Consider the following 23044-nt stretch of genomic DNA (forward strand, 5'->3'; position numbering starts at 1 on the left):
GCACTATAATGTGTGTGTGAGATAGTCTCCATACTGTGTTTCTCTGCAGCACTATAATGTGTGTGTGAGATAGTCTCCATACTGCAATATACTGTGATTCTCTGCAGCACTATAATGTGTGTGTGAGATAGTCTCCATACTGTGTTTCTCTGCAGCACTATAATGTGTGCGTGTGTGTGTGTGAGATAGTCTCCATACTGCAATATACTGTGATTCTCTGCAGCACTATAATGTGTGTGTGTGAGAGTCTCCATACTGTGTTTCTCTGCAGCACTATAATGTGTGCGTGTGTGTGTGAGAGATAGTCTCCATACTGTGTTTCTCTGCAGCACTATAGTGTGTGTGTGTGTGTGTGTGTGTGTGAGAGAGATAGTCTCCATACTGTGTTTTTCTGCAGCACTATAGTGTGTGTGTGTGTGTGTGTGTGTGTGTGTGTGTGTGTGTGTGTGTGAGAGAGAGATAGTCTCCATACTGTGTTTCTCTGCAGCACTATTGCGTGTGAGAGAGAGTCTCTGTACTGTGATTCACTGCAGCACTAGTGTGTGTGTGTGTGTGTGTGTAAGAGAGAGAGTCTCTATTGTGATTCTCTGCAGCACTATAGTGTGTGTGTGTGTGCGTGAGATAGTCTCTATACTGTGATTCTCTGCAGCACTATAGTGTGCGTGTGTGTGTGAGTCTCTACACTGTGATTCTCTGCAGCACTATAGTGTGTGTGTGTGTGTGAGATAGTCTCTACACTGTGATTCTCTGCAGCACTATAGAGTGTGTGTGTGTGTGTGTGTGGGAGTCTCTACACTGTGATTCTCTGCAGCACTATAGTGTGTGTGTGTGTGTGTGTGTGTGTGTCTCTACACTGTGATTCTCTGCAGCACTATAGTGTGTGTGTGTGTGTCTCTACACTGTGATTCTCTGCAGCACTATAGTGTGTGTGTGAGAGTCTCTACACTGTGATTCTCTGCAGCACTATAGTGTGTGTGTGTGTGTGTGGGAGTCTCTACACTGTGATTCTATGCAGCACTATAGAGTGTGTGTGTGTGTGTGTGTGAGATAGTCTCTACACTGTGATTCTCTGCAGCACTATAGTGTGTGTGTGTGTGATTGTGTGCCCGCGTGGGGAATTTTAAAATGCAAGATGAACTTTGAAGTTGTTTAAGAGGCGAGAGGGAAGAAAGACAAGCAGGGAAAGACAATTAATAAATGGAAAAAGTTAAGCAGAAGAGTCGAGGACGTGTGAGAGTGATGGAAGAAAGACGAGAGAAAAGAAGAGACTGAGATTAAGGTTAATATATACAGAGAAAGCCAGAAGCATGAAGTGTGTTTAAATGCACACTCATAATCCAGTCGCTATCAGCACCGCTTCTGTTCTTTCACCTCCAGGGTTTGAAGCCAAACTCTAATGATTTTTCTTCAAAGGGACGTTTAACACACTGATGTGTCGGTCCCTTAAAACTTCCCGCTGTCTTTATCGGTTCCTGCAGGATTCCACCAATTTGTGATGGCAGAAATAATGTCCAACATCCTGGAGTTTGCTTGATTTTGTGGAGTTAAAAATGACAACAGATTTTTATGCCAATTTGGGCCAAGAATCTCTGTGAAACCCTGGAGGGACTGCTTTATGATTCCTGCCATGAACTGAGCCTCAAATCAAAAACTCTGACCTTACTGGTATTTACTAATCTAAAAATATCTAATATAAAGTGTTATGCAAGAGTTTTCACTAGGTTTAAAAGTGGCATGAGAGGATAAATAAATAAATAAATAAATAAACAAACAAATGCAGCTTATATATAAGTATGATTTGAGACCCGGCGCTTGCATAGTTAGCAAAAAGTCAATAAGAAAGCAAACCAGATTTAATTGCTGAACTACACTTAATGCAGCACATCAGTGAAAAAGTCAAACTTTTTTTTTTTAACATTTCAACTTTTCACTTAAACATGACTTGGCAAAATGTCCAAATATAAGCACAAAAAATATAACCGGTCAATATTTCTAATATTAAGTAAAATGTTAAAATAAACCAAAATAAGGGAGTGGGATTGTGACCCCTCGTCTTACAGGCAGAAAAAAAAAAACACTGTTAAAATAGTGAGGAGAAGCAAGAATGAGAGAGAGATGGAGAGATGGGGAGGGATTAAATGGGCAGGAAACTGAAAAAGAAAGCAAAAAATGTTTTTTCCCCCTGTGCGTGTGTGTATGTGTGCGCGTGAAAGAGGGGGGGGAATTGAACGGGCAGGAAAGAAAGCATTTTTTCCCCTCTGTGTGTGAGTGTGAGAGAGAGAGAAATGCAATGCAGGAGCAGGGGGCTGGGAGATTGTGCATGGGGCATGTGTGTATGCTTATATGCTTGTGTGTGTGTGTGTGTGTTTGCATGTGCGTGAGTGTGGGTCTTACCGCTCTGCAGCGTCTGCCTGCCCCCAGAAAGCACCCCGAGTGGCAGCGTCCCAGTGGGGGTTAAACCCTTCAGCTGTAACACACTCTCATTCTCCTCCCTGACACACACACACACACACACACACACACACACACACACACACACACACACACACACACAGAGTCAGCACTAAAATAAGATAAAGTGACGAGAGGAGAGTAACACATTAGTGCAAAATTATTATGCTTTTAAACAAACACGTTTCATTTTTCGTTGTAAGCATTAGACTGTGTGTGTTGTGAAAAGATTCCTGCAGTGTGTGTTGTAAAGGTATTCCTAGAGAGATAGAGAGAGAGAGACATTGTGTGTGTTTTCTGTGACAGTATTCCTAGAGAGAGAATGAGAGTGAGAGACAGGGTGTATGTGTGTGAGTGTGTGTGATGTATGTGACAGGATTCCTAAAGAGTGTGTGTTCACCTAAGTATAGAGAAAACTCTGGCCATTTTGCCGATGGCACGAATCTTATTCCTGATCACCTCCTTACGAACAGCCGGAGCACCACCTGACACGCAGACAGAGACAGACAGACAGACAGACAGAAGATGTGTTCATTTCAGCCTGTAAATTGTGACTTGTGATCTCTACGGTCTTTAGCAATTAAGTCATTCGTCATGTTTGTTGTTTCTCTTCTCAGGAGCTGTGCATTATTATGCAGAACAGCACGGTTCTGGCTATAACATGAACTGCAGGTTGATATTAACCTAATACGTTGTTTCTATAGTAACAGCTCATACCGGCATGTCCAACGCTCCACATAATCAAAGGGTGCGTCCCAAATCCTGTAGTATTTATAGTATGAGTAATGTGTTCACACTGAAATTTAGCTGTGGTGTCGGGGAGAGAGAGAGAGAGCGTACGCTGCCCGCCGTAAGCAGAACACACGGCCACGTTTGCTCCTTTGACTTCCTGGACACGATGGAGAACACCTGGTTACTATGGAAACGACCACACTTCACTATGGGTGCATTAATGCATACGTGATTTGAATAGCAGTCAAACAATATTAATGAAAATGAGACTGCTGCTGTATGATGAAGAATGATTCAAAACCTTCTGATGAATCAGATTTGAGAATTCATCAGCACTGTGGTGCTTAGATGATCTTTATTGCTGAGGATATTAAGCTTCAAATATTGTGTTTGGACCCCATGGGACAGCTGTCTTGTAACCACTAACAGCTTATACCAAAATTACTCCTCTCCTCTAAGAGTTGTGCATCATCATCCTCCTCCTCCTCACTGTTGCTTTCAGTCAAATTAGAACGTCGGATTTTGAGGCGATATACATAAAGAATAATGGCGTCTCATTAGACAATCATCATTCGCGCTCCGTCGTCCATAACGAGGCGGTTTAACAGCGGCCGAACGAGCAGTCAGGGCTCTCTCTATCTCGCTCCCTCTCCCCGAAGGGATCGATAACCCCCATTTCTAAACCTCACAGAGGAAATGTGTCAGGCCAGGATATAATTACGCACCACTGAAAAAGAAGGCCAAATCAAATCAAACGCATCAGGCACAGTAAGTGGGCCACCAAACTCCTACATAAGAGTTTCATACACTTGAGGGATTGCAGAACTGTACTTCAGGAGCGCTGAATTAAGGACAGAATGCATTTAAGTCAAAAAGATCACTCAAATGGTGTGTCACTTATCTTTTCCTTTCAAAGACACTTTCATAAGCTGTTACTTTCCCATCGGAAATTGTAACTTTCCCACACTGTGTGTATCAGGGATTCTGCTCACAATAGCAACTGTGAGGATTTCAACTGCTGGACAGAATCCTGTTTAAAGGGGTCACTGGTTAAAAGGGTCACTGGTTAAAAAGGGTTCACTGTGTGTGTGAATGGGACTCTGGAGTCGTTCTTCAGGCAGATAAGGATGCAGCACTCAGGTGTGAAGCAAAGTGGCAGCTCAGCCGGTGTCTTGTCCACTTTCAAAGTGGTGGCAAAGTGATTTCACTAAACTGACCAAACGTGTGCTTTGTGTTGTATGCTGCTAAAATTGAAATGAAAACAAACAAAGCTGGTTTTTCAGTGGAGCAGCGCACACTGTGCCATCTGCCCTCTTCTGCATACATCAGCACAGAGACAGAGAGACAGAGCAAGGAAGAGAGAGACAGAGAGCGAGAGGGACAGACCGAGAGTGTGAGAGAGCCAGGGAGAGAGAGCGTGAGAAAGACAGGGAGAGAGAGACAGAGAGCGTGAGAGAGACAGAGAGCGTGAGAGAGCGAGAGAGACAGGGAAAAAGAGAGACAGGGAGAGTGAGAGACAGAGACAGAGCGAGAGAGAGACAAAGCAAGTGAGACAGAGTGAGCAAGAGAGAGACGGACAGAGAGACACTCCTCTCCCTTTCACCTAGACAGTACCATTTTGCCCATTCAAACCAAACAGCAAAGAAACCGAAGCTATTAATTTACGCTCTGATCTAGACTCTGCTTTGGCTCTGTAAATGTGTGAACACAATAAATCCTATTCTAGCTCTACAATATTTGGGCTTTTGTTTGTTCATTCTGACTAAAACATAGTGGGTTTTTGTTTACTAACTGTCTTGTGCTCCTAATGATATCTACATTAACACAGTTTACACAAGTCATCACCGAGCTACACTTTACAGTCATTTCTCTCACCACTGACTTGTTACATCGACCCGATCTGATCGTTATAAACCTTAATAAAACCCTGTTCAGCTGGGAGCAGGTTTGCCGACAGAGATCTAATAACATTATGCACAGATGAGATCATTTCCACCCAAACCATCTTTTCTTTTCTTTTCTTTTCTTCACCAAAACGCTCATGTTTTTCCTTCCATTCGGGTTGACGTCTCTAATTTTTCAAATCTCTACAGCTGGAAAAGTGAATACATCTGGGCACCGCTGCTTTAATCATGTTTGCCGTCAGACATTTTTAGCAGTCGAAAAAATGATGGATGATCTACAAGATTCTCTAAAAACTACAACATGTCGGGAAAAGGATAGAAGAAAAACGAGGTCCCACAAGCTGCTGAAATCGAATGTGGCGACACACTTCACATTAGCATATGCCACGTTATCACAAGTTCAGTGTTCTAGAAATAAATTCACACTCCATGAACACGTGTGAACACGTATGACACCAGCATGGTGAGCTGCAGTTCATGGGAGTTGCAGACTTGAGGTGGCTCATGATAACTTACAAACGCCTGGATTTTTTCCTTGAAGGAAAAGCTGAACAAATTATCTCCCAATCGTTTTTGGGTCTGTATTAATAATAACGATTAATCAACATTAAACTGCAGCCAACAGTAAAAAGCACGTTGGTTCTTCACACACGCCAAAAAACCATGCTCTTGAGCGCACTTGAGCTGCTCACGTACTTCCTCACCCTGCGCTGGACGTTTTTAAACAGATGGAGAGAGATAGTGAGAGAGGACAGAGAGTTCAGTGTGAGACTTAGACATGCTGCTCTAAATAGCTTTAAATGGGTTACTCTGTTTTCTCGCTCTCGTCCAGACGCACATCTGCAAAAGCTGTGGAGTTTGCAGACCTGCTGCTCTTGGTGTGTGTCAGGGTCAGAATCAAACAGGGCTGTCGTGAGTTTACGCTGCTAGGTGCGAGCTAACTAAAAATCCTACAGCTGATCTACATAGAATTAGCAGAAGAGAAGAAGACTCTGTATTAAACTTCTTACTTTACACTAGATCATGATCTTGGTGCTGCAGAATGCTATTGAAGCTTAAAATACTGTATTAGATTATTAGAGTGTGTTTCTTCCCACAGCTCACTGATGTGTTGGTTTGGATTCAGACTTGATTCTGTTGAACCCTGCTGCATTTGTATTCATCTTCCATCACCATATCGCAGTAAGGCGATTCTCCTGTCTCCTCTGTGTTCCACAACATTCCCCTCTCACTCATGCTGCGCTTGTGTTGTGGAAACTAATGATGTCGTCGGCTTAAACACACGCAGGTTAGCCTTTATCGTCACCACATACACATTAAATCACAGTGCAGTCCTTCTCTTTGCATATCCTGACTGAGGAGTTTGGGGTTGGAGCACTGGGGCTGCTATGATACAGCATACCTAGAGCAGGGAGAGTTAAGGGCCTTAGTCTATTGTCCAGCAGTGGCAGCTTTGTAGTACTGGGGCTCGAACTCAGTGCAGATCTGACGATGAAATGCGTTCAACGTTCACGGGATTCATGGCAGAGTACCAGTGAGTCCAGAAAACTCCCGCCACGTCCTACAGGACGTCTCGTGTTGGGTAACATGCTGCACTTTAACGTTACCGATTTTTCATTCGGACCGTGATCTTTTGCAGACTAAACTTCCAGAGTGAAAGCGCCAGCAGTTGAATCAGAAGAATGAATAATAAACATTGGTGTATACTGCACTGTAATATCTTCTTCAGGATCATCTTCATCATCAGGAGACTCGTTCACCAGTTTAAACAGCAGGTTGGATTGACCTTTAACTTTGTAGGTCAACATTTTTCTGGTGGTTTTTTGTATTTTCTTCCACATCAAGTGCTTTTCAAATAAAGAACCCAAAACATTAATATTTACCAGAAGTTAGGATTTTATTTATTTAATATAACAACTAAAATCATTCATAATTCTTAATTAATTCATGTTTGTTTATCCATCCTGTCTGCTGAAGAGAGGTGAAGAGCAAAGTGAAAAGCCTCGAGCTGAATCCCTCAGCAGTGTGGAATTAGTTCTTTCATACAAGCTCAAGGTTAGCAAACTGCTTTGTAACGTCACTATCGCCATAGCAACTTTTACAAGGCTGCGACGCCTACGTTCGTACGAGCGAAGGTTTGTATAATGGAATGAAAGAAATGACAAAAATTAAAATAAAATAAAAAAGCTTACCTTCACAGGTATCGTCTCCTTCTGACATGAGCTCATCGTCAGAGCAAATGTTCAACACGTTCACCAGCATCTCTGTCACTACACAAACACACACAAATTGATATCAGGGTCTCGAACACCTTGTACACCACACTCATTGTCTGGATCTAAATCCAGATGTTTAGATGACATCATTACATGATCACCAGCCAATTACACTCCTGACAGGTCAGTAACACACTACGTAATAACATTATTTATTCCAAAAACTCTCCCTTTCCCATTTATCCCACCATCTCTCAGGGTAAGAGGTTACAGCAAGACTCTTTTCTGTCCTGGCACTGAGGTGATAAAATGAACTTCCATTAGATGTCTGAACAGCTGAGTCACTGGCTGTCTTTAAACGACAAGTAAAGTCCTGAAACACTTAAAACTAGCTCTTATTTTCCCTGTTTGTTTTGTGTGTGTGTGTGTGTGTGTGTGTGTGTATATATATATATATATATATATATGAACAGAGTATTTGGGATGAAGGTATTGCTAAGTCTGTAACCTGGTGAACCAGTGTTGATGTATTCAGTGATGCTCTGGACAAGAACGTCTGCCAAATGCCGTAAATGGCGCAATGTTTTATATAATGCAATATTTTATTATGATTGCATATGTGCCCACTCGTGCAGCGTTTTCCAGACATTCCAGGCAGGTTTTATATCACACGTTTGACTAAATTGTTAAAACTAAGTGAAATCACTTTGAAAAGAACACAAAAATGAATCAAAGGAATAAGAAAAAAATTTAAAAGCAGTAACGGTTTGTCCCGAAGGAGAAGAAGAAAAAAGAACAGCAGCAGCAGCAAAATAAATAAATAAATAAATAAAATAAAAAAATTGACCGTACTTTGAAATATTGTCTTTTTTCTTCTTTTCCTTTGGGACAAACCACAGGTTTTTGAGGACATTTTTGGTTCATTTGGATTTTTCTTTAAAAATGATATTAAAAGGAGTCTCTATGTGTGAGTCATATTACTCTGATTATCATTTTATTGTAAACCAATCATAAAAATTATATCTCCGCTTAAAACAAAAAATGTGCTCAAATGTCAAAAAAGTGCACTTTAAAAACAGCTATAAAATGACTATCACTATAAAGAAAGAAAAATGTCAGCTCTAACTGACTGCCTACATTCGGTGGAACAGCCTGGGTTCTGTCTTTAGGTTAATCGTGTTACCTTTCTCTCCGACAAAAGGTAAAGACCACGTAAAAACGTCCATGAAGTTGGGCAGCCAGTACGGATGAGGAGAGCAGTTAAACTGCCGGATATTCATGACGTTATTCTCATATTTCAACACAGCAGCTAGAGGGAGAGAAAACCATGGTGTCAGAAAGTCAAGGCTTTACGGGGTTAACTGGATATGAAGACATTGTCTGGAATGGTTACGTACAGCTAGTTAACATTTCTAACTCATAGTTCTGATCTGTTAGTTAATCAGTCAGTACAGCCAGGATTCTGCAGTTACAAGAAAATCAATTCTCGGGAGTTTGCGAGTTTTTAAAATGCTGCAGATTTTCCGCAGATACAAGCCAAGACGTGTCGTGTGATGACTTAACACCACGCGTTCGCTTTTATTCATGAGTACAGCGGCCATAGAAAGTCATTACACACGTGTCTTTGTTGCTCGGAGTTTAAAAAAGAAAACTGTGCTTGCAAATTTTTGCGATTCGAGCTAATTTCCAAAAAAAGAAAAAGAAAAAGCACAGTGCGGAGGACGCCACAAAATCAAGTGTTTTTAGCCACAACAAACGCAAAAGAAAAACCTCCTGGAGACACTGATTAACTTTACACAGCTAAGGGTGCATATAAATATTCATACAAATATCTGCATGCAGGCTGGAAATCTAGCAAATGTGTGTAAATAATCTTAGGTTTGAGGACTCTGATATCGTAAACTGTTTTAAAAGCCACTTATGATGTTGCGACTTGTTTTCAGCTGGCAGAAAGTGACACAGAATGCAACATACACAGCTTTCAGCATCTTGATTAGACTCACCTTTATTATTATAAACATCTAAGTAGTTTGGTGCTGAGAAGATTGTGATTAATGACGGGAAGCCCGTCGTCTGGCTTTTTCTGTACATTCGGTACCTAATCAGGGGATAAACACACACTCAATAGGTTACATGTGTAAACGTAGTGATGATCGTGACAGAAGGCTTCACTGAGCGTACAGCTCGCACTCTCGCACGCTTTCGCACACTCACTCGCGCACACACGCACACTCACCCTGCGTCCTGGGCTTCGTGTGCTCGGATTATCGACAACAAGTTATTGTTCATCAGGAAATCGCACACAGCAGGATAACTGAGGAGAGAGACACAGTTAGCCCAAATAATCGGGTCGTCACGTACTTTAACAAGAGCTGCTTTTATCTCATCAGGGAGACGAATGCGGACTGCAATGCTAACGGTTATCGATTTTCAAAAACAAACGATAAAGTGCACTTTAAGATAAAATGCCATCTGGTGGATGATGTGGAGCAAAAACAAATGAAAACACTCGATGTTCATTAAGAACGTACAATACAACATGAAAGCGATATATAAATCTCTTTCATTAACAGATAGCTGATGAATTCAGGTGAATTCTGAATCCTGAAGAAAATAAAAAAATAAAAATCTTGTAATTGTCTTTACCGAAAGTGATTAGGTGACCAAGTGAAAATAACTGATGTATTTCTGATGTGTGTATTCAATTTAGGATTTTTACAACCTTGCCATATTCTCTTTCTGGGTTTGAGACCGGAATTGGTCACATCCATCAAAACAATCATGTGATCACAATCATGGCTCTTCGCACCATGTTTCATTCAGTCAGTAACATATGCACAGTGCTAACACACTGTTAACACATACTTAACACATTACAGTGACTCCTTTGTGTGCCATGCATCGTCGTCACACACACACTGGCACTGAGAACAAAGTGTCCTGAGCTCATACTGATAGATAAAATCTTCCCATTACAGAAGAAAGAAATAAAACACTTGTTAAATATTTTAAAAATCTGATGAAAAAAAAAAATCAGGTTTGGTAGTACGTTATGACCCGACTGTGTAATATATGCATGTGTGTGTGTGTGTGTGTGTGTGTGTGTGTTACCTGTAGAAGTAAGAGCAGCCTCTCACACTGTTGTGACAGAAATGCTCCTGTGTTTTTTCACTGCCATAATCCTCACCAGGATCTGACCAGAGCAGGTCACACATTGGCCCGAAAGCTGGAGGCTCTTTAAACCGATCTAACTGCATTGCGAACACACACACACACACACACACACACACACACACACACACACACACACACACACACACACACACACACACACACACACAGATGATCATAAACTGATCATAAACTGATGAGATACATATATACATATACACACACTAAACTGAAGGAATGAATACACACCTATATATGCATTATCATTACTAGCTACAGTAGAGGTATAAATTATTTATAATAGACACACAGACAGACACACAGACACACACACAGACAGACAGACACACACACACACACACACAGACAGACAGACACACACACAGACACACACACACACATACATATGTACATACAGACACACACATACGTACATATGTACATACAGACACACACATACGTACATATGTACATACAGACACACACGTACATACAGACACACACACACACAGACACACACACGTACATACAGACAAACACACGTACATACAGACAAACACACACACGTACATACACACACACACACACATACCTTGCGAATATCATCAAGGCAGCTGATTTCGGGTGACAGGCCCCCGTGCACACACAGAAACTGCTGATTCAACAGTGCGGCCAGAGGCAAACAGTCAAACGCCTCCATACACGCGTCATACACACGTTCTGAATACTTTATCTTGCCTGGGATTGGGAAGAGAAAACACACACACACACACACACGAGAATGACTGTTTGACACATCACAGCAGGGCCCAGAGTGTGAAGGTCTGCCAACTTTCCAGTGTTGGAGGAAACATGCCTTGTTAGGTGATGTTGCACTGGACACGTACACTAATTAGGAGGAAACACAGCACTGATTAAATCTCTCTCTCACATACACACACCTCATCGTGCAGTAGTTCAGATATACAATGTAGCACTATCAGCAGTAGAGGACAAGTAAGAGTTTGTTCCAAGGCCGATCTTTATCACGAGAGTGCGATCAACTCCAATGTGTTGGTGCACACACACACACACACACACACACACACACACACACACACACACACACACACACACACATTTCATAGCCCACACATAATAAGGGTTTGTCTACTACATTGAAAGCATCATTATTCAGCTCTGATGTGTTCTGTAACACACACGCACACACAGCTGAGGCTTGTGCTTTACAGTTTCTAACCAGTACTTGAACACGGTGTAAATCATGCCAGTGTGTCACGATAAGGTTTTAGGTAGATTGGATATATTCGATACCAATAATCATTTCTCTAACATGCTGGCATGATGTTGTGAATCTATTCCTGTGTCTTCTTACTCGTTTGCTCTCAGTGCTGTCACTGCTCAGTCAGTACAGAAGTGTAATAAAACTGCGGCTGGTTGCTTTTCTGCTCACCGCGGCTGGACAGAGTAGTTATTAGAGTTACTGTAGCCACCTCGCTCCAGTCTGGTCATTCTCATTCACCACTTGCTCGTCAGTAAAGCATTTCCACTCACAGAATCGGTTTTTATTTTTCCCACCGTTCTGTGTAAAGACTGTTGTGAAATAGCAGCTGACGAGCAGTTTCTGAAATCCTCAGACCTGACGTCACGTTCTAATGTTTTGCGTGCTCGTGTTGAATGAAAAGGTTCCTATTAAATCAGCTGGTATAGAATGTATAGAATATAGCGTATTTTTTGTGTTTGCTAACAAAAAATGCTAGGATATATTTATAATCAGTTAAATCTTTTACTAGGTGAAGCGAGAGTTTAATGCTGTACATAAACAAGGCAGGACCAGTGATGCTAACAAACATGAGCGAAGGCGTTATGCAAATGAGAGGTGGAGCAATCTGGCGATCACTAATAAGAGTGAAGGATGGTGTTCTGTTGTTTTCTTACCCCATGGCTGGGAAACACGGTATGTATTTCATGGTTCTGTATAATAACCTTCCTACTCACAGCCTGTGCGCATAGAGCACTAGATTTGACTCGCTGGTTGCCATGGTTTCCTGATGACTAGTGCTTTTTTTTTTTTTTTTTTTTACCCCCGAGTCCCTTTTGAAAGGACAGATGTGTCTCAGGGTTTTTTTGAGCGACATGAAATAAATCGATGCTGAAATCAACTAACATTCACCTAGACAAAGGTCGACTCTGCACTGATGCCTGTCCCTTCAGTCCCAGGGTGATTTTGGTAAACACTCCTCCAACTGTGAATTACATTCACCTGCAATACCGATTTTTTTTTTTTTTTTTAAAGCATAGCTGGTTATATGTCCGGGGATTTTTTTCAGTTGCTCTTCCATAATGTATTTAATAAGAAGTTGCATCGTTGCACAGCTCGTTCCTGCTCCCACTCCTACTGGTCCTCGCCACAGCGCTTTGCTTCTCATTTGCATAACTTTATAGTGTTGCCTGGCCACGCTTCAGCGCTCGTCGTGCTGCCTTGCGCAGCGGTCAAATTCACGACTCTTACTGATAACGAAGGACTTCACACACACACACACACACACTTACACTCTTGTTTGAAGGTAAAGTACTCTGTGAGATGCCGGCATTCGTGGTTCCCTCGGAGGAGGAAGAGTGTAGTGGGGTGGTTGATCTTCAGAGCCCACAGATACAGCACACACTGCAAAACACAGAGAGAGAGAGAGAGAGAGAGAGAGAGAGAGAGAGAGAGATTGAATCACAGAATAATGGAAAAACCCCTGTAGCCACACAAACGGTTGGTGTTGTACTTTGTACTGCTGCACCGGAGGTGTTCAGTAGGTACGATATATTCTGACAGATATGTACGCAGTAGGTTTCCAGTGTCTGCTCCATTCAGAAAATTAACAGTGTATGACAAAATTGTGTTTTTGCATGTAACCGAATCAAACATGGCGACGTTTTACTGCTGGTTTACTGAATCCTGTATTAGTCTTTCTGAAGCCCTAGTGATTTCTTTATCCTGAGACTGAATCTGTAAAGAAATGCTGCTTGAATGCAGCACAGTGTGGTGTGTGTATGTGAGACAGAGAGAATGTGTTGTATGTTTATGGTATTCAGATGGTGTGTGTGTGTGTGTGTGTGACACACTCCGCACTGTGCAGCATCACACCCACGCCACTCATATACACCAGACCTTAGAAATCTTTAGAATTTCTTCAGCTCTTGCTTTTACTCAACATGAACAACAAATTATTGTTTTTAAAGATTGTTTAAATTGTTTTTAAATATTTTGTGTGTTTGATTACGTGTGAATTTACATTTCACCTCATCTTATAGGCCACGGTATTATTCTGATATGCAGACGTATAGAACCGAGAGCTGCACAGCAAACTAATATGATCCACGCTGACAGGATCTCAGTGTAAAAATCAGTGTCATGCCAGGAAGCCACCGTTTTATAACATGCGAGCAAATACTGAAAATAAAAGATAGGAAGGGGAATGAAATTCTTGTACCCACTTTCAAACAGAGAGGAAAACAAAAAGAACATGGAATGAAATGAAAACAACCTTTAAAAAGACCCGGTGATACTGCCAGGAAGGAAGGAAGGAAGAGAGAGAGAGATAAAAAAGGAAATGCAAAATAAGATAAAGACAGAAAAAAAAACAGAGAGAAAGAAAGTCAGAGAGAGAGAGAGAGAGAGAGAGAGAGAGAGATATGAAAATAAGGAAGAGAAGAAGACAGAAGGTAATAAACAGAGAACAAATGTAAAAATTGAAATAAAGAAAGAACGACAGTAGGAAAGAAAGACGGAAAACATAACAGAAATTAAGAAAGATGGAATAAAATAAAGACAGACAGATGTACACAGTGCTGCGTTGTGTAAGTGAAAGGTGTTGCCATGGTGATGAGTGTGTTTCATAGCTGTTGTGTAGGATAAGACAGAGGGAATGCACCTGGAGAGGCAGCAGAGGACCATGATGGAAAAAGTTAAAGGTTATTGTGAAGTTGTGTCCTTTTTTTCTTACCTAAAGTCACCTACTGTCCAACACCCCCCCAACCTCCCCTCCACACACACACACACACACACACACACACACACACACACACACACACACACACACACACACACACACACACACGTTACCTCCAGCCGAATCACTAAAGGTAAAAGAATGGGGAAATACAGGAAACACCCTGGAGCAGCAGAAGGTTTAATTGGCTCATGAGGGCAATTCCCTCATTCCCAAATAATGACGCAACGCAGAAACCAGAGAAGGGGGCATGGGGGAGAGAGCAGACGGGTTTCAATGCAGTCACGTCCTCTGTGCTGAGATACCCAGAATGCTGTAGTGAGGTTTAGAGACAGTCTGGAGGGAGGAGGGGGTGAGTCGCAGTCTGCAGTAAAAACCTGGAACACGTCCAAAAGATTGTCGAGGAAACGAACCTCAATCTCACTAAACTCCTACCTGACTCGTCTGATTAGACCAATGAGTCCATCCTGCTTTAACAGCATATACGTAGACACGTAGCCTAGACTACCGCTAATCACCTCACGGCATTACATCCGAATGCTCTTACTTCTGCCGGGAAAAGCTGCAAAGAACTTCTCAGAACACGCCTCCTCATACATATAATTGTTCATCAACCCTAACCAGGACCTCATGCTGGATGAGAACATTTTCAAGATGGCCGATGCTATTCTTTGGACAAGACACGTTACACGAGTTTTTTAAAAATGAACCTACGGTGTGTTTGACGCATGTCATTTGCGATGCAGGTAAGAAAGGTGGCACAAGATGTTTGTTTCTATAGCAACAATCCCACCACATCCTGAGATTAATCCCCACTCACAAAATGAACAGACATTAATTAAATCCTTTGTGGTGACACTTCTTCCTGAAGTCCAGGCGATGTAGACCATGATAGTGAACACTGAGTTAGTTATTTATTTATTTTTCTGTGCTTTGCCTTTCACACAAACACCAACTATTAGCAGATAAAAGGAAGTGACTTGTGTGGACGCTGGTGAGAGAGCAGAAAGGAAGCACGTGGGTCTAGGCGTAAAGGAAGCTCAGTGTATACATGTGAACGTACAAGTGCTTGCAGAAATGAAGAGCTCTACACACTTGTGAATATCTTTGTGCCTTCTGCGATATCGCACTATGCGCCGCCCCTAAGTGTTTCTTGTCCAAGCTAAAATAAATGTGGAGTTAAATGCATCGCATCACCCAACGTATGTATAGGGATTACTAGCCGTTATATGAAGGAAATAAATCAATAATGTTTTTTTTTTTTTTTTTAGGTTAAATGAATTTTTACTGTTGCTAGGGGGGGCTGGGGGTGGGGGCTGTTACCATGGCAACAGGGTTGCCCGTCACCACATAATTCAAAAAGCAATTTAAATCTGCATAATCAAATTAGGTCAAAGCTGAGAGTCCATCATGGGCACAATGGAGATTGTAATTTAATGTATGTTTTACAGGGTAACTGATGTCACCTGGAGCATTTTAAATGAAATATTAAACGGAAAAAATATAACCTGGGTGTTAAAGGTAGCAGGTGGTGAGAGCTGCGATTGAAGTCCAGTCCTTTGTGAATGTCTGATGGCCAGAAAGAGACAATAAAGGCTACTCCTTTGCTTTGTAAGACACACACACACACACACACACACACACACACACACACACACACACACACACACACACACACACACACACACAGTGTTTGATGGTGCTCAGCAGCAGCGTCTCCACCAGCTTACCTTTCAACTGTGACATTTCACCACGACCCCTAAAGTAACCTCTGTTCCCAGCATGCACTGCACCACGGTGGGTCTCTAAGGTCAAATGCCCCCAGAATCACGTGGAGGTGTGATCCAGTGCACCTTACTGCTTCAAATACATGTCTGAATTCACATCTGTGCTCTCTTGAGCTCTGCAGCTCAAACACGCCTGTCGCTAGCGTGTTTGGGGAAACGGACGAAATTCACACGTATGACTAAATATAGTAAAGGTGTTTCCTCTTGGTGTGTAAAGAGATGAGTGATAAAAGGGGTTGTGCCTTGGCTGTGTTTTAACTGGTGTTTGTTTCATGTGATTGCGTTCCTCTTCGGTCTAATAACTAACTCTTATGCTGATTTGTTTACTGCTCTGGAAGGCATTAAAGATGATCACGAATGATTTTACATCTCGATGTCTTGGCATAAAACCTCGCCAGGAAATGGTTTTAGACTCCTGATTTGACTTTGTATTTATACTAGAAATAAATAAATAAATAAATAAATAAATAAATAAGTAAATAAATCAGTCAATCAATCGATAACATGCTTGTCTTAAGAGCAGAGTGACAACTCAAAACAACACGTCGTTTTCTGATAGTTTCTGGTAGTTAAAAGCTATATGTTTTCGTAGATCTTGCAGTATTACAACAGCAGCTATAGGAGATCCTTCACACAAATACTCATGAGAAAAGCCACGATTTTCTTTAGTGAGACGTGGATGAAAACAAGACTAGTATGGGTTGAATTGTCAAACTATTGCTTTGTTATTAGACGCGATTTCAGATTGATGTGCACGACATTAAACTTCAGGTACAAAAAAAGTAAAAAATAAAAATAAAAGAAAAAATCAAACGCTTTTGTAAAACAGGTTGCGTCACGAAACTGACCTTTCAAAACTCCGTTACACCTCACAAGTGTTACAAACATCCTGTTTTCATCCTGGCTGCGATTTTTAAGAAGACAAAGAGACAGAAAAATATTTCTAAATGAGTTAGAAATGTTAGAAAACTCACCTCGATGCTGAAGTAACCTCGATCCACATAATCGCCCAGGAATAAATAGCGTGTGTTATTGGGGGAACCTCCAACCTCGAACAGCTTCATCAGGTCAAAGAACTGTCCGTGAACATCTCCACAGACTGAGGGCAGAAACACAGCAGACGAGGAGAACCCATGACTACACGTTACATATGAGAAGAACGGCATCAAGAAATGTTCAGGGGCTTGTTTATCACACTGGATTGGTGAGGAGATTGGCGGTGCACAATGTTAACACGTGAAGCCTCGACTCGATCGCTTTCTGGCAGGATGATACTGTCGAGTTTAAACATGATCTCTTCATATCCGATTTATCCTCATTTAGAATATTATGTTGGGAAACTAGTTAGTTGAAGAATATTTAAATAAATAAATAAATAAATAAACAAACAAACAAACAAACAAACAAGCAAGCCAACACATACCCATAAATTACGGCAAACAGAAAAGGGACACGCATTTATGACAAGAGATGAAAGCCATAACTTATGACTCAGAATTATTCTTTTATTATTTTTCTATTTACTATTATTATTATTATTGACACTGCAGTGAATCAAAATAATTCACACTTCTGTTTTCAGGCTTTACCCTAATCAAAAGATGCGGTGAACATTTATGGAGTTTTGTGGGTGTTGCTATATGCAAATGAGCTACACACTGCACCTGCTTGGTAATTTAGCTTGACTCGTATCCATGAACACACACAGAAAAAAAAAAAAAATCAGCGTTTCCAGAATTTGGTGAAAATGTTTAGTTTAGTTTATGTAAACACTTAGACACTCTTTTATAAACAGACTGATAAATGAGGCCCAAAGTCTTTAATCTGGTTTAGCAAACCAGTTCTGATGCCAAATTTTGTGGTATCTTCAGGACGCTTGGCTCACTCGACCTGCACGAGTTTGATTAAGATGCGACTGTTTTCACTGGAGACTGCAGAAGGACAAACTACCCAGAAGGCATTGCTGCAATCCGATATAGGTGCAATCAGAAGTGATGAAATTTAGCGTTACTTTGTATAATATTAGAGATCATTCCTCTGTTCATCTCCGCTGTCCTGATCAGCGTCATGGTGCTTCTCATCAATGCAAAACACGACACAATGAGCATCGCTCTCTACACACACACTACTGGAGCATGTTCATGGACATAATTCTATTTCGAGCAACACACACACACACACACACACACACACACACACACACACACACACACACACACACACACACACACACACACACAAGCACAAGCACACAAACTCTGACAGTCTGATGCCCTCTCAGAAAGCGGTAGCATCACTGGGATTAAAGAACATGAAACCTTTGACAGCTGAGGAATCCTCAGCCTTCAGACAGCAAACTTTAAACATGCTTCTATTTAGAGTACAGCCTTGGTGGAGTTCATTAAAGGTTTCTACACCTTATCAGTCAGACAGGCCATGTTGCTTTGGTAAACTAATTACCCAAATTCTGCTTTGCATTTCAGCAGAACAAAGATTTCGTTTCTGCAGCTGGAATGGATACGCCACTGACACCTGCACTGTAATAATCTGTACCACATGTGCTCTTTAGGAACTTAACGAAGTAGGTTAGAGAAATATCAGATCCTGAAAGATCGCTACTTGTCAATTTCACACTCGAAGCAAAATCCAAGAAACAAAAGTCTAGTCTCATTAGCATCAAATCAGGGAATGCGGTGTGATATGATGGCGTAACCTCCAGCTACAGCTTATGTGACATTAAAGACTCAGGCGGGGGGGGGGGGGGGGGTGTCGGTGGACGAGGGAGGAAGGCCGTTTTTATCTCTGCACCTGTTAGGGGATAAAAGAGGGGTTTCCTGTGGCCTCCTCTGGGAAATCAAAGGCGACGTAGGCAGCCTGGGCGGGACGCTAGTCACTCTCTGACATTTGAAACAGGACCAATCAAAGGATTCCCTCTTTATCAAAACAAGGCTGGTTACCACTCAAGCGAGTCAGAGAACTGATTAACGCAAAAGGCAGGCAGGAAATCACTAAGCTTAGGAAGGGTGAGGTCATGAATAAAACTGCACAATGACGATACTCCAGCTAGTCCTTTAACAAATCGCTTGTCTAATGTCCCTTCTAGAAAACATGAAATGGACATGGCTACGGCCGTGGGACTACATCAACCGCTTGTGGATGGATTTTAAAGAAATAAAAACACTCACTTTACCTTGAGCACTTGTTAAAACATTACTATTACAACATGGGGAAAAGGGGTGGGGTTACAGGCATGTCGGCTAACATCAAAGCTCAATCACTTACAGAATTGACGTCATTAACAATTTGCGATGATTGGTTCGTTTGCTGGGTATAAATAAATAAACAAACAAACAAATAAATAAATAAATTTTCCAAAACTGCCAAGAAAATTGTTATTGCAATTATACTGCAATGCAGGGGTATCACACAAACCTCCAGCAAGCACAGCAGACCTCAGACCTTTTATATAACCAGAAATGAGCATTCCTTTAACCCAGTCTGCTGCTCGCTGAGATTACAAATAAATGTTTTGGGGTTTTTAATTATTTTAACATTTTGATGTTAAAATATTTACTATAAAACTGACGAGTGATGATGGCGATCACGATGTGCAGGGGTATGTTCATATTGTACTATTTTTATACATAAGGTGCAGGGCTAGACTTCAGGGTGACTCATCACAGTGAGAATAAAGACATTAGAGTTTACTGAGACAGAGAGGTATGCTGAGATCTAGGAAAGAACACGTAGGAAGTCAATGCCTGTGTCAGGTGGCTAATAGTGCTGAGAGTCCACCTGTATGGAGTGTAATAGGCATGTAGATGTATGTAATGCCTATCATTATAGCTGTATACCATCTGCAGAGGTGACAAATTTGGTAACAAGAATATCCTAGCAACCGTTGAAGGGTTTACCACCTAAAGGACGGATAATATTTTCCCCCAAGCAACAGTAAGCAGAGGATAGAACGACTGCAACTTAAGCATCATCTTAAACTTACCAATAAAAGACCACAGCCCCTGAACCTGTAGTAGGAGCGTAACAACCTGTAATGGGTAGCTATGTTAAAACAGGGTGGTTAATACGTGTAACAGAGGCTTACGTGTGATAGCCGTGTAACTAAATGTAACAGACATGTAATTAGCAATTTAAGTGCAGCTACGCTCAAACAGAACATAACCAGCTGTAAAAATCACTAACCCTAACCACTAACCCTAACCCTAACCCTACAGGCAACACAAAAGAACACAGTATTTGTAATAGAATTTTAACTACAACTACCAAGAGTCTGCGTTCCAGTGTTAGGTTAAAAGGGTAAGCAGCCACCTGTAACTGTACCCATACTGCTCCTGTAACAGATCTACATGTAATACGTAGCTCCAGGATTGTTTGATGGTAGATTGTGCCTTCAATGAATAAATAACACATTTTGTTTCATTACCTTCTGCTGTCAGTTGTCCAGCTGAAATGCATGAGTGTGTAACTACCTCTAAAAGGCACGTGGCCACCTGTAACAAGTGTGTAACTACCTCTAACAGGCACGTGACCACCTGTAACAAGTGTGTAACTACCTCGAACAGGCACGTGGCCACCTGTAACAAGTGTGTAACTACCTCTAACAGGCACGTGGCCACCTGTAACAAGTGTGTAACTACCTCTAACAGGCACCTGGCCACCTGTAACAAGTGTGTAACTACCTCTAACAGGCATGTGACCACCTGTAACAAGTGTGTAAGTACCTCTAACAGGCATGTGACCACCTGTAACAAGTGTGTAACTACCTCTAACAGGCATGTGACCACCTGCAACAAGTGTGTAACTACCTCTAAGAGGCACCTGGCCACTTGTAACAAGTGTGTAACTACCTCTAACAGGCACGTGGCCACCTGTAACAAGTGTGTAACTACCTCTAACAGGCATGTGGCCACCTGTAACAAGTGTGTAACTTCCTCTAACAGGCATGTGGCCACCTGTAACAAGTGTGTAACTTCCTCTAACAGGCATGTGGCCACTTGCAGTAGGTATAATTTAATAACATTATCAACACCACCTGCGTTCCTTTTACAAATCCAAATGTTTAAAGAGTAGGCACATCTGTACCTAAAGTGTTTCCGTGACAGATATACACCTGTATCGCGGTGTGTAACTACGTGAAAAGGAAGTCTACCTGTAATAGGCGCCTCCACCTCCAGCATGCACTTCTCATGGCGCAGGATGTTGGCTCCATCGTTGATGATGCGCAGCGCCAAATCCTCCTCCAGCCTTCCCTCCTTTAGCAGGTGAGCCTTCAGCAGCTCCAACTTGGGTCGACCTTCCTCGTAGAGCTCCTTCATGGTGAGGCGAGTCGTCGGGGGATGAGGCACCGCTACGGAGATGAAAAGAAGGGAAACAAAGCCAGAGATTTTACTTCTTTCAGTCAAGGGAGATTTTTTCCCAAATCACTGTACACACCTCCAGGGGCTTCTTGTTTGTATCTGAAAAGCATTACAGACATTCAGGCTTTTAACATTGTTTATTGTTTCCTTAACCAAATACTACTCGCTGTTTGTAGAATGCCCAAATTTCACACTGCAGTTTAAAATGAACATACTATCTGTCTATATAAAGTGAAATATAAATCTTATATAACTTGGCCGATATTCTTGGTTTTTCTGTCATGCGGATAATTAACAACAACAAAAAAAGAATAAAAAGAATAAACAAATCAAATGAAATATTACTATTCTGTTTAGAAAACTAGTTCTTTGCTAAACGCATCATGATGATCAAATCTGAACAATGTCTTCGTCTAGAACTCCTCATCGTACAAAACCGACCTCGCTTGAGAGATGAAAGCAGATGAGTGAAGTGTCATGAAAAATGATGTGAGATGCGAATGATATGTTTAAGGTCATGTGAATCCAGCCACATTGTTTTTTTTCCTTCAGTCTGTTCAGTCTTACACACGGTATTGTTAGTAATATAGTGTCTTTTTATCCCAACGTTAAACATTAGCATAACAGTACAAGGAAAAAAATTATTCTATCTTAGTTTACAGTTTAGACTGCGTTTACTTACTGTATCTGCTTCGGTAGAGTGTTCAGTCTGGAGCAGATAAGGAGTCTCCAAAAAAAACTTATTCAAAAGCACAAGTACATAGAATTCAAAAACAGAATCATTTCCTCTTGTTTCTCTTCAAAAAAAATTCTTGATCGAAGCTTAAATAGGTTACAACAGGTACTAAAAAGCTAAACCTTGCTGGCATCTCACTTCGATTTTTCCTCTTCTTCATTAAACGGTGTCATCCTTGGCATGCAGCAACACCGACTAAGATTTCCTTGTAAAACTTAAGCGGGTCAATGAGAGAGATGAAATAAAAAGGAGGACGGAGTAATACAGTAGCTGTCTCGGCTAAACGCACCATAATCTAATTTCGAGCAAAACTCTCACCTCATTAGGGAACGAGCAAGAAAGAGATGAGCAAATTCTCCCTAGAGAGATGTTTTAAATTAGAATGTAGCTCCAACTTCTCTCTGATTCTGGGGTTAATATATTGAAACAAATCACCGGGCATTAATTGTCGATGATATAGTCTGCCGTTTTAAAAGAGTTAAGAAACACACCTGCATCACAAAACCCACACTGTATGATAACGCAAAATAGAAGGTTATAAATAAAACAAAATATGTTAATGTTGTACCATTGATACAGCAACTGTGATCTGAATTATTTTTCCCCTCACTGCTCCAAAGTAGTGAAACGTGTTCACTAAAAAAAAGCAGAACAGAGAGAGATGGTGTGAG

The 23044-nt window shown here is 41.4% G+C and overlaps 1 protein-coding gene across 4 annotated transcripts in view; it reads right to left on the minus strand.

Annotated features, from left to right (window-relative positions):
- Positions 1-23044, minus strand: part of ppp3ccb (protein phosphatase 3, catalytic subunit, gamma isozyme, b) — a 41845-nt gene that overhangs the window by 7768 nt on the left and 11033 nt on the right. For 3 of the 4 annotated variants that reach the window (XM_027174794.2, XM_027174793.2, XM_027174792.2), the window contains exons 2-12: positions 21430-21627; positions 17237-17361; positions 13028-13139; positions 11067-11212; positions 10415-10554; positions 9540-9617; positions 9307-9401; positions 8487-8612; positions 7280-7357; positions 2852-2936; positions 2395-2492 (exon numbers count right to left, since the gene is read on the minus strand). In XM_027174794.2, coding sequence (XP_027030595.1) covers positions 2395-2492; positions 2852-2936; positions 7280-7357; positions 8487-8612; positions 9307-9401; positions 9540-9617; positions 10415-10554; positions 11067-11212; positions 13028-13139; positions 17237-17361; positions 21430-21627 — 1281 coding nt within the window. Of the gene's footprint in view, positions 1-2394; positions 2493-2851; positions 2937-7279; positions 7358-8486; positions 8613-9306; positions 9402-9539; positions 9618-10414; positions 10555-11066; positions 11213-13027; positions 13140-17236; positions 17362-21429; positions 21628-22319; positions 22717-23044 lie in introns of those variants that run through there. The other variant, XM_027174795.2, reaches the window with a different exon arrangement.

This window comes from Tachysurus fulvidraco, chromosome 20 (genome assembly GCF_022655615.1).
Source record: "Tachysurus fulvidraco isolate hzauxx_2018 chromosome 20, HZAU_PFXX_2.0, whole genome shotgun sequence".
Taxonomy (NCBI): domain Eukaryota; kingdom Metazoa; phylum Chordata; class Actinopteri; order Siluriformes; family Bagridae; genus Tachysurus; species Tachysurus fulvidraco.